The sequence below is a fragment of the Protopterus annectens genome, chromosome 7.part1 (assembly GCF_019279795.1).
Source record: "Protopterus annectens isolate FY-2018-M chromosome 7.part1, PAN1.0, whole genome shotgun sequence".
Classification (NCBI taxonomy): Eukaryota; Metazoa; Chordata; order Ceratodontiformes; family Protopteridae; genus Protopterus; species Protopterus annectens.
In genome coordinates, this window is record NC_056740.1 from 446,861,326 (window position 1) to 446,874,704 (window position 13,379).

General features: G+C 45.5%; 1 protein-coding gene across 1 annotated transcript; it reads right to left on the bottom strand.

Moving 5' to 3' along the window:
- Positions 1–4,302: 4,302 nt before the first annotated feature.
- LOC122807595 (basic salivary proline-rich protein 3-like) lies at positions 4,303–4,956 on the bottom strand. Its single transcript, XM_044078506.1, has one exon. The coding sequence runs from the start codon at positions 4,954–4,956 to the stop codon at positions 4,303–4,305; it is 654 nt and encodes a 217-aa protein (XP_043934441.1).
- Between the last annotated feature and the right edge of the window lie 8,423 nt (positions 4,957–13,379).

A 13,379-nucleotide genomic window follows, 5' to 3' on the forward strand; every position in this document is an offset into this window, starting at 1 on the left:
GAAAACATGAAGGTCCTACCGAGCACCCTGATATTGTGAAATTTCAATTACCCTATCGTTAACTAGGAAAACTACTCAAGTGCAAACTCCCAGGTCCAGCGCTTCCTGGAATTTATCCATTAAATGCCCTAGATCCCCTACCAGAGGTGAAAACATATTGGACCTGGTCATCACCAACATGAGGTCAACCCGTCACTGGTTAGATCAGACCATAAACTAATCACTCTGGATGTCTGCACCACACCACCACCCCTAACCAAGGAAACCACAATGAAAAACTTTTCTATAGCAAACTTCACTTTACTTAAGACAGAGGTGGTAAGTTTCACAGCCCTCACACTAAAGGATAACAGTGTCCAAGATGCAGGAACCTATACAAATGCACTCTATATGCACCTACAAGGATGCATGGATCATGCCATCCCTAGCAAAACCAAGACTCACTCCCCTAAGAGAAGGAAACCAGTCAGGTGGACTCCTGCCATAAATAGGCTATACAATAGAAGGAGGAAACTAGTTCAGAAAAAAAGCAAATCCCAAGAAGGAAAGACATCCTTGATTAGTATCAGTAAGAAACTAAGGTCCCTCATAAAATCATCCAAGGCTAACTTCGAAACTAAAATATCCAAGGATTCGAAAGATAACCACAAAGCCTTCTTTAGCTATGTCAAGAATCTAAGTGGCAACTCACAGATATGCTCTGAGCTAGTGCAAAATAGCACAAAATATACTGAACCTACTGATATTGCCAACATCCTGACAGATAGATTCAGTGCAAACTTCACCCCCCTCTCACACCCAAAAGGGCCCACAACAATACCAGAAAAGTGTAGTGTCCTGGAAATCACAGATGCACAGGTGAAAACAGCCATTTCAAAAGCCAAAAGCACAGCGTCAATGAGGCCAGATGGTGTCCCAGACTGCATCTTACATGAACTACAGAACGAACTAACCCCCACCTAAACACACTGTTCAACCTCAGCCTCTCCACAGGCTATGTGCCCATAGAATGGCGCACAGCAACGGTTATTCCACTCCACAAAGGAGGGGCCACAACTGACCCTGGTAACTATCGCCCCATAAGCCTGACTAGCTCATTAACAAAGACATTGGCAACCTCCAAACACTTCACCCGACCCAGTTCGGCATTGTTAAGGGCAGATCATGCCTACTAAACCTGGTTGACTTCTTCGAGACAGTCACCAAGGCCATAGATGAGGGGAAGGGGGTTCACACAGCCTACCTTGACCTCGCCAAGGCTTTTGATACCATTCCCCACTCAGGAATTATAGAAAAACTCACCAGCCTGAACATAAATCCCTATGTCATGAGATGGGTTGCCAAATGGCTTACAGACAGAACTCACACAGTAAGAATAGCGGGCTCCAGGTCCGACTCTAAACCAGTCACAAGTGGGGTCCCACAAGGCTCGGTCCTGGGACCCCTACTGTTCAGCATATACTTCTCAGAAGTACAGGCAAACACAGGAGGGACTATGGCTAACCAAGTTCGCTGATGACAGCAAACTGGGAGCCATAATTGACTCTCCGGCTGACACAGACATTCTCCAAATGGGCCTTACTGAGACGGACACCTGGTGTCAAAGTCATGGTCTCAAGCTAAATGCCAAAACATGCATAGTCATCCCATTTGGGAAAAACAAAACACCATGAATTACCACATAGGTGGCAGCCCCCTTAATACAGAAGAGGTAATAAGAGATCTGGGGACCCAGGTAGATAGTAATCTCTTCTTTGACAATCATATTGTCAAAGTAGTTAGGAAATCCTTCTATGTAGCCCATCTAATTACTAAAGGGTTCGCATCTAGAAATAAAGAGGTTATAGTGCCCCTCTACTCATCACTCATCAGATCCATTATAGAGTACAATGCCCCATTTGGGCTGTACCTCACAAGACACTTCCAACAGCTGGAAAGACCACAAAAGTACCTCACCAAGAGGATTACTGGTCTCAAACATATGTCCTATGCAGCCTGACTGGAAAACCTCTGGCTGTACCCAGTGGCATATCGCTTACTCAGAGGTGATCTCTGCCTGACTTACAAAGGCATGTCCAACTCAGAATTGATGGACATGCTCCACCTAAAGAAATCCAAGTCACTGTGAGCCACTCGCTCTAGTGAGCTAAACCTCACCACAACAATAAATAGAACATGCTAGAGGGATAGATTCCTGTCACAGAGACTCCCCATCCTTTGGAACAAAATTCCTAACTACATTAGGCAGAGCCCCTCTCTAACACTCTTCAAGAGAAACCTTGACGAGTGGATGGGTAACAGAAAATACACCCCTGGGATCACTTCACTGGCTCTTCTTGACAGAGGCTCGGTTAATTAATCAATGGGGCAGTGAAAGCTGACACACTCTGGCTAGGCTTATAAATGCCCTCGGGCAGATAGCCTAGTACCTACCTATGAACCTATGAACCTATGAACCCTGTAACACTAGTGCTATACAATGCATACAACACTACTTACACTCTGTTTGTAGTTCTGGAACCTCATATAAATATGTAGCTGGCCTGAGTGTGCAAGTTTGCTTGTAAGATGTATTGTTACCTGCTGTCTGTAACACTGCTGCCCACACACAGGAAGGATGTCCACCATACAGGAAAGGTAAAGGGACCACGTCCACATGATGTAGGGATGTATAGTAGTGGGTTGCCATGACAGTGCTAATTGGAAGTACTACACAGCATGCTGCATGCAGGTAGCAAGTGGAGGACACTGATTGGTGCAGAGGCCATCACCTGATCATGTGCATCACCTACAAAATCCATGCTGCAATCTATTCAAAGCAGCTCAATCCATTTACTGGAGAGTCAGAGAGAGAGAGAGAGAGAAAGAGAAAACAGAAAACAGATCCAGAACCAAAACCAGAACCACAACTAAACTAAACACAGAAACAAAGGAAGCAGGCTAAGGCCATAGCTAAGGAGAGAAAAAACCTCCTACAAGGTCACCATCCACAACAGACCTTTATGTCTTTCAGGCAAGATATCCCATGGCCGCCTACCCGCGTATGCAGTGGCAGAAAATGAGGTTGTGTTGAACCACCTAATACAGCACTATCCTGTTCTGTTCAGCAGGGCCACCCATGAGCAGCAGTAGTGGACCGCCCTGTGGAACTATCTAGTCCACGGGTCAATGATGTTGGCCTGCATAACCACAGTTATGAGCAGGTCTGTCATCATTGTTCTGACTTGTTTCGCAATGCCCGTCAGTGTGCTGCTGCAGTCCAGGGGATCACCCCGCAATGGGGGGGGCATGCCATCCATCCCCCTCGACACGTGTTGAGGAGCTCCTCACCAGCCTTGTGGCACCTGCCCGCCTGCACACCCAACAACTGGCAGAGACCATTGTGGAGGAGGGTGCTACCCACACACCGGCTGAGGAGCATACAGGTAAGGCCACAGGGCACATCAGTAGACCACTGTTGCTTATGCATCTGCATCTGTACAGGTAGATCATGCATATGTGACATATCATATATATGAAAAACAAGTACAGGCACCAAAAGGAGGTCCACAAAGTCACGTACCAAGCAATAGTCAAAAGGAACAGCTGTTTATTCAAAACATAAATGCAATACATATTAATGTATTTGTTTTAACTCATTAAACTATTATGTAATTAAGGGATCATGGTGTATAAAAGAGGAAGTAGCAGCTTGTGATGCATTTATTCATACATCTGAAGAAGTCTTGTTGACGAAAACGCTGTGGGGAGTGTTGCATTTATGTTTTGAATGAACAGCTGTTCCTTCTGACTATTGCTTGGCACGTGACTTTGTGGACCTGCTTTTGGTGCCTGTACTTGTTTTTTTTTATTACCTTGTGGACCTCCTTTTGGTGCCTGTACTTGTTTTTGTTGATTACCTTGTGGACCTCCTTTTGGTGCCTGTACTTGTTTTTGTTGATTACCTTGTGGACCTCCTTTTGGTGCCTGTACTTGTTTTTTTTTATTACCTTGTGGACCTCCTTTTGGTGCTTCTGCTTGTTTTTGTTGATTACCTTGTGGACCTCCTTTTGGTGCCTGCACTTGTTTTTGTTGATTACCTTGTGGACCTCCTTTTGGTGCCTGCACTTGTTTTTGTTGATTACCTTGTGGACCTCCTTTTGGTGCCTGTACTTGTTTTTTTTTTTATTACCTTGTGGACCTCCTTTTGGTGCCTGTACTTGTTTTTTTTTATTACCTTGTGGACCTCCTTTTGGTGCCTGTCCTTGTTTTTGTTGATTACCTTGTGGACCTCCTTTTGGTGCCTGCACTTGTTTTTGTCGATTACCTTGTGGACCTCCTTTTGGTGCCTGCACTTGTTTTTTGTTGATTACCTTGTGGACCTCCTTTTGGTGCCTGCACTTGTTTTTGTTGATTACCTTGTGGACCTCCTTTTGGTGCCTGTCCTTGTTTTTGTCGATTACCTTGTGGACCTCCTTTTGGTGCTTCTGCTTGTTTTTGTTGATTACCTTGTGGACCTCCTTTTGGTGCTTCTACTTGTTTTTGTTGATTACCTTGTGGACCTCCTTTTGGTGCCTGCACTTGTTTTTGTTGATTACCTTGTGGACCTCCTTTTGGTGCCTGCACTTGTTTTTGTTGATTACCTTGTGGACCTCCTTTTGGTGCCTGTACTTGTTTTTTTTTATTACCTTGTGGACCTCCTTTTGGTGCTTCTGCTTGTTTTTGTTGATTACCTTGTGGACCTCCTTTTGGTGCTTCTACTTGTTTTTGTTGATTACCTTGTGGACCTCCTTTTGGTGCCTGTACTTGTTTTTGTTGATTACCTTGTGGACCTCCTTTTGGTGCCTGCACTTGTTTTTGTTGATTACCTTGAGGACCTCCTTTTGGTGCCTGTACTTGTTTTTTTTGATTACCTTGTGGACCTCCTTTTGGTGCCTCTACTTGTTTTTTTTGATTACCAGTATCTTCAGGCCTCATTGTTTTGTTTGTTTACAATATCGTTTGTTGCTGCATAGTAGTACTAAACAGATGTGCATAAGTGGTAGTATTGTAGACGTACTGTTGATGTACTGTAATGCTGCACCCAACCTGTAGCAATGCCACACCTGTGGCCACTGACATCTCATCTCCCACACTCTTATGTAGGTCCTTCAGGTATACCACCAAGGCAGCAGCCTGTAGCTGGTGAGTATGGTTTATGTCAATACTTGCCAAAACAATGGGCATGTAATGGCTATGGTATATTTCATGCACACATCTAACACATCTACCCATAATGCATGCCATACATGTTCACGTATTGTTGCTGTTAAATGTGCTGCATCAACACCGGAAGTATACCCCTCACTGGTGAGATCAGATCACAAACTAATCTCACTGGAGGTCCTTATTCCACCGCCACCTGAGATAAAAAAGACCACAGTGAAGAACTTCTCAAAAGCCGACTTCACACTTCTAAAGACTAGTGTGGTCTCTTTTAAGGCCCCCAAGCCAGCGGTAAACATTACTCAAACCGCTGAATCACTTACAAATGCCTTCTACCAGCACCTACAGGACTGCATGGATCAGGCAATCCCAAACAAAACAAAGACTCTCTGTACCAAAGGCAAGCGTCCAGTCTGGTGGACCCCAGCCATAAACAAGCTTTACAACAAAAGGAGGAAGCTACTACAAGATAGAGCAAAATCCTTAAAAGGTAAGACACCGTTGATCATTATAAGTAAAAAACTAAGAGCTCTCATAAAATCATCCAAGGCTAATTTTGAGAGAAAAATAGCTAAGGACTCAAAAGACAGTCATAAGGCCTTCTTTAGCTATGTTAGAAAACTGGGAGGAAACTCCCAGATATGCTCAGAATTAGTTCAAAACGATGTGAAAATTACTGAACCAACAGACATTGCCAACATACTGGCTGACAGGTTCAGTGCAAATTTCTCCCCCCTCCCCCACAAAAGGAGAGATATCTATACCAGAGGATTGTAGCCCCCCCCCCAAACTGGGCTTTCGGATATTGGCAAAGGCTCTTGCTACCCCCATAGTGCCTTTTTTAGGCAAGGCTCAAAAGACAAACCCACCTCCATAGGTATCACAAGGGATAAGAAACTAAGAGTAATGCTACTCAATGCTAGAAGTCTAAACCTCAAGATGCATGCACTCGAAACTCTCCTTAGCATGGAGAACATCGATATATGTGCAGTAACAGAAACCTGGTTCAGGGGTCCCGAGAGCACCCCAGCACTACCAGGTTATACCTCATACCATGCTTTTCGGCCCCAAAACATGGACGAACCACAAAAAGGAGAGTATCGATATTCATCAAAGATACCCACACCTCCAGGTTGGTGGCAAAGCACGAAGCATCAGAGACTATCCATGTGCAACTAACAGTGGGTAAAACTGCCTTCCAGTTTATAGCCTGCTACAGACTACCCTCCCAAACCCAGGAACCCCTCGGCCTTCCTGAGAACACTGGAAAATATGAAGGTCTCTCGAACACCATTATATTGGGCGACTTCAACTACCCAAACATAGATTGGGAGCATTACTCTAGCTCCAACACCCTTGCCCAAAGGTTCCTAGAATTCATAAACTCAAATGCTATGGAACAACTTGTTACCACTCCCACAAGAGGAAAACATACTGGACCTGATCATCACCAACATGGGGACTCTATGCTCCAGACCAGAAGTGTATCCCTCACTGGTAAGATCAGACCATAAACTGATCTCACTGGATATTCACATCCCGACCCCACCCCCTGCCCAGAAAACCACAGTGAAAAACTTCTCTAAAGCAAATTTCACACTCCTCAAAACCGACGTGGAATCCTTCAAAGCCCCCGAGCCTGTGGAAAATACGGCCCAGACCACAGAATCCTTTATAAATGCATTCTATGAACACCTTCAGGACTGCATGGATCATGCAATCCCAAATAAAACCAAGACCCAATCCTCCAAAGGCAGACGACCTGTCTGGTGGACCACAGCCATAAACAAACTATACAATAGAAGGAGGAAGCTACTACATGATAGAGCAAAATCCCAAAAAGGGAAGGCATCTCTGATCAGTATTAGCAAAAAACTAAGGGCACTCATAAAATCGTCAAAGGCCAGCTTCGAGAAAAATTGCACAGGACACTAAGGATAATCACAAGGCTTTCTTTAGTTATGTTAGGAACCTGGGTGGGAATTCCCAGATATGCTCAGAATTAGTCCAAAATGACAAAAATACACTGATCCCACAGATATTGCCAACATCCTAGCTGACAGGTTCAGTGCAAACTTCCCCTCCCCACCAAAGGGCAAATATCTATCCCAGCAGAGTGCTGCCCCTGACATCTCAGATGCTCAGGTGGGAGCCCCTCTCAAAGCAAAAACACAGCATCAATGGGACCAGGCGGTGTCGGCTGCGTCCTACATGAACTCCAAGAAGAGCTAAACCCAAACATAAAACTACTGTTCAATCTCAGCCTTACTACAGGATATGTACCCAAAGAGTGGCGTGCAGCAACAGTGGTCCCTCTCCACAAAGGTGGTGCCTCAACGGACCCTGGAAACTATCGCCCATAAGCCTGACTAGCTTGGTCTGCAAAGCTATGGAAAGGATCATCATGGACCTCATAAATAAAGATATTGGGGACCTACAGACACTGGATCCTACCCAGTTTGGCTTTGTTAAGGGCAGATCCTGCCTCTTAAACCTGGTTGACTTCTTTGAAACAGTCACCAAGGCCATTGTGAAGGGAAGGTGGTCCACACAGCCTATCTGGACCTCAAAAGCCTTGATACAATACCCCACTCGGGCATTATAGATAAGCTCACCAGCTTAAATATAAACCCCTATGTCACTAGATGGGTTGTAAACTGGCTCAAGGACAGAACCCACATGGTTAGAATTGCTGGAGCCATGTCAGACTCCAAACCAGTTACAAGTGGCGTCCCACAAGGCTCAATCCTGGGACCTCTCTTGTTTGGTATATATTTCTCGGAGGTACAGGCCAACACGGAAGGACTGTGGCTGACCAAGTTCGCAGATGACTGCAAACTGGGCACCATAATCGACTCTCCAGCCGACACAAGCATCCTCCAAAAGGGCCTCATAGAAACAGACAACTGGTGCCAGAGCCATGGCCTCAAGCTAAACACCAAAAAGTGTATAGTCATCCCCTTTGGCAAAACAAAGTGCCCACAAATTACCACATAGGTGGTAATCCATTAAGTACAGAAGAAGTAATTAGGGACCTGGGGACCCAAGTTGATAGCAATCTCTCATTTGACAACCACGTGGCCAAAGTGGTTAGAAAAACATTTTATATAGCCCACCTAATCATGAAGGGATTCACATCTAGATTAGGGAGGTCATCGTGCCTCTTACTCATCCCTCATCAGGCCCATAATTGAGTACAATGCCCTTTGGGATGTACCTTACCAAACACCTGCAGCAACTGGAAAGACCCCAAAAGTACCTCACCAAGAGGATCAAAGGGCTCAAACAGATGCCATATGCTGCCGGTTAAAGAAACTCCAGCTCTACTCAGTGGCATACCACCTGCTCAGAGGTGACCTGTGCCTGGCGATAAGGCCATGTCCAACCTGGAATTAAGGGACATGCTGCACCTCAAAAATCCAAATCCCATCGAGCTACGCCGAGAGACTTGAACCTCAGCACTGAAATAAATAGGACATGCTGGAGGGACAGATTCATAACCCAGAGGCTCCCTTCACTCTGGAATAAAATCCCAGTCCAGGTTAGGCAGAGTCCCTCATTGACTCTTTTCAAGAGGAATCTTGATGAGTGGATGGGAGATCATAGGTTTACCCTGGGTATCACTTCTGTGTCACTGTTAGACAGAGGCACAGTATACTAACCTCGAAAAAGGGCATAGCAAAATTAATTTAAAATGGGTGGCGAAAGCCAAACATACTCTGGCTAGGCTTATAAATGCCCTAGGGCAGATAGCCTAGTATGAACCTATGAACCTATGAACCTAAACATCTCTAACGCCCAGGTGAGAACTGCTCTCTCCAAGGCAAAAAACACAGCATCCATGGGACCGGATGGTGTCCCCAGCTGTGTACTCCACAAACTCAATGAGGAATTAAACCCACAGTTAGGACAGCTGTTTAATCTTAGCCTCACCTCAGGATACGTACCCAAGGAGTGGCGCACGGCAACTGTGGTACCACTTCACAAAGGCGGTGCCTCTACTGACCCTGGAAACTAACCATCCCATCAGCTTGACAAGCCTGATCTGCAAAGCCATGGAGAGGATCATAATGGAACTCATAAATAAAGACATAGGGAACTTGCAGACTCTGGATCCAACCCAGTTTGGCTTTGTCAAAGGCAGATCATGCCTTTTAAACTTGGTTGACTTTTTCGAAACAGTCACCAAAGCCATTGATGAGGGAAAGGCAGTCCATACAGCCTACCTCGACCTGGCAAAGGCTTTTGACACAATACCCCACTCAGGTATCATTGAAAAACTCATCAGCTTAAATGTAAACCCATACATCACAAGATGGTTGCAAACTGGCTAAGCGACAGAACCCACAGGGTCAGAGTTGCTGGTGCCATGTCAGACTCAAAGCCTGTCACAAGTGGTGTCCCGCAGGGCTCAGTCCTGGGCCCACTCTTGTTCGGCATCTACTTTTCTGAAGTACAAGCAAACACAGGAGGGTTATGGCTGACAAAGTTTGCAGATGACTGCAAACTGAAGCCATAGTCGAAAACACATCTGACACAGATATCCTTCAGAAGGGTCTCACAGAAACATATAACTGGTGCCAGAGCCATGGCCTAAAGTTAAACGCCAAGAAATGCATAGTCATACCCTTCGGGAAAAACAAGGTTACCCCTAGCTACCATATAGGTGGCAATCCACTGAGCACAGAAGAAGTTATCAGGGATCTGGGGACCCAGGTTGACAGTAACCTCTCGTTTGACACTCACGTTGCTAAAGTAGTTAGGAAGACCTTCTACATTGCCCACCTGATCATGAAGGGATTCATATCTAGATCAAAGGAGGTCATCGTCTCCCTGTACTCATCACTCATCAGACCAATGATTGAGTACAATGCCCCTTTCGGAATGTATCTGACTCGACACCTGTAGCAGCTGGAAAGGCCCCAAAAGTTCCTCACCAAAAGGATAAAGGGTCTCAAAAATATGTCTTATGCTGCCCGACTGAAAGAACTCCAGCTCTATTCAGTTGCTCAGAGGTGACCTGTGCCTGACATACAAGGCCATGTCAAACCCAGATTTGATGAACATGCTTCACCTCAAAAAATCTAGATCCCTCAGAACTACAAGGGCGGGAGACTTAAACCTTGACACAGTCATTAATAGGACGTGCTGGAGGGACAGATTCATCACCCAGAGACTCCCTATGCTGTGGAACAAAATCCCAGTACATGTGAGGCAGAGCACCTCACTGGCCTTGTTCAAGAGAAATCTTGACCAATGGATGGGAGATCGCAGATATACCCCAGGGATTACCTCAGTGTCACTACTTGACAGAGGCACAGCAAAATAATGGGCATAGTTTTCTTCAAACTAAAGGGGTGGCAAAAGCCACAAAACTCTGGGCTAGGCTTATAAATGCCCTTGGGCAGATAGCCTAGTATGAACCTATGAACCTATCCTATGATGGGGTATCAGAAGGGTATGTCAGACACCTACAAGATATCTAACATCATGTCATTGTGAAATGTGTCCACAGGGATGAACATAATGGTGGGACACATGGCCAACAGTAGGGACATGTGTGAAACATCACCCTTATACAGTGCAACAACAGTGTATATACCAGTATTACAATGGCAACTTTTACAGATCTACACTATGGCATAACATATTACTGTGGTCCACATTATTAGCTGGGACTAGGCTGTAACATGTGCTGTTCAGTGTATGGGACACTACAAACTGACACATGTGTAGGCCATGCTTGTCAAGCATCTGCAAAAAGGCTGAATGTGGAAAGGGTGTGTCAGCATGACACACCAGTGCACTGCAGCAGGGATCCTAAGGATGCTACAAATGGCTGTATCTGAACACAGTCAGGTTCAAGGACTGTGGCAGACATAATCCTACCCCCACAGCAATAGTGACAGTAGTGTGTGAACACCAAGTGATGTGCACATGAGTAGACCTTGCAATCATGCAGAGTTGGGGGACATGTGTAGGGCAGACTGACCATACACTGGCAAATGCAGATGACTTGTGCTAGTGTATACCCCTGCCAGGAATAGTTACTGCTGTAGTACACATAACAATAGGTGCAACAAACCATTGTGATAAGGGCGTACACACATATGCACACACTGAGCATATGCATCATGGTCAGCATCTGCACACCTAATACATTTCTTAGACACTGCATGTGAATGTACAGGACATATGTACTGTTAATATATGTGGTGATGTGGTCCCATGGCAGATCAAGGAAGAGTGTGTCATATCAATAAGGATGTGTAAACTCCCCATAGTCGTGGTATGGTCTGACGGTTGTCAGTGTAATAGTATTGGATTGGTCATACATGCACCACTGATGTTGAGATCTGTAAACCAGACATCAGGCATTCACAAATGACATCTGTTCACACATCCCAGGTATGTGTCGCTGAAAAATCTAGGGGCTGTGAGCATTAGAGCAGACATAACTGACACAGTACTACACATTCTGCAATGGGTTGTACACCTGTGAGGTTTGGTGCACAGTACATGACAGGGTGCAGAACAGGTGCACAGCAATACTGTGTACATGGATGCAGTGTTTTCCAGGGGAAGGGGCATCACCTACTAACACAGTCCATGCATCACACACATGTATACCGCTACTAGCATGGATTGACTGTAGCTGCACTGCATGCTGTTGAGTGCCATATGTTATGCATGTTGACAGATGGGTAATGGAAGGACTGTGTGTATTATCTTTGTGCAACCTCACCTGAATATGTGTGTGTGTGTGTGTGTGTGTGTGTGTGTGTGTGTGTGTGTGTGTGTGTGTGTGTGTGTGTGTGTGTGTGTGTGGGGTTATTTTGTCTGTAAGTGCAATCAGGGGAGTGGAGGAGGGTCGATGCATGTAGGATGTGTGTGTGCATGTGCGTGTGTGTGTGTGTGTGTGTGTGTGTGTGTGTGTGTGTGTGTGTGTGTGTGTGTGTGTGTGTGTGTGTGTGTGTGTGTGTGTGTGTTTGTGTGGGTGTCCATGTATGCACGTGTGATTGTGGGGTTGTTCATACGGCAGTACTTCCCTTTGGGATCATGCAGTACATGGACATGGACTGACACATGAGACACCAGGCATACTTGCCTGATATGTAATCACAGGACAGCTGATAGTATAATAAGGTCTGTAGCATGGAACATGCATTGGGAGGGAAGGTAGACACCAGGTATACCCTTAATATTGCAGTCAGCAGAGAGGTGAACGACAACCCATGTATGCAGCACTAAAGATGCATTGGGGAATTACTAGATTACACCAGGGAGTGTATCCATATATTACAGTTGTTACATAATAGGTTGACTGAGCAGCAGATCTGGCATGTACTGAGCAATACTTACACATGACACTCCAGTGCGTAACATTATGGAGTGAACGTAGTAGCCCCTAACATATAGGGGCCATGCCCACGATGTCTGGACATACCCAGGGTGAACACTGGATGTCAGCAGTGAACCCTTGTAAAACCTACTCCACTGAGGTCAAGGAGGTAATGGCGTAACAGGTCTTGTGTTGTGATCACTCGTCTAGGCATTTAGAGGAATGATACGTTAATGAGTGGTATTAATGTGTGTATGTTACCAAGTATGATGCAGGATGGGGAACTTATGTGAATAAACATGGGATTGTCTGTAAAATCAGGGGCAGGTAGGTATTAAGGTGGAATGTGTGTGTGTCTTTGTATGTGTGTGTGTGTGTGTGTGTGTGTGTGTGTGTGTGTGTGTGTGTGTGTGTGTGTGTGTGTGTGTGTGTGTGTGTGTGTGTGTGTGTGTGTGTGTGTGTGTGTGTGTGTACTGTTATGCAATGCTGTACAGGTCTTAAAGTGTGTTTCTTGTTTCCTCCACTGGTGGCAAGGTGGGTCAGGGTCCCTCCTGCATGCAATCTGATGTTGGTGTCCATACAGACACCGAAGATGATGATAGTACTGTTGAGGCACAGGTGGGGTTGTCAGGGGCCAAAACTGCATCATCATTTGACATTCCCCTCTTAGCCACCCCAACCCACACACAGTTTAAGTGCCTATACATACCCCATCACTGGAACCCATGATGACACTCTGACATACCCACCATCACACATTGCCCACGCTGCGATACAACCCATTGTATATCCCAACAGTGGTACTACAGGGATATGCATATAATGCACATGCCACAGGCATAGTAGGGTGCTG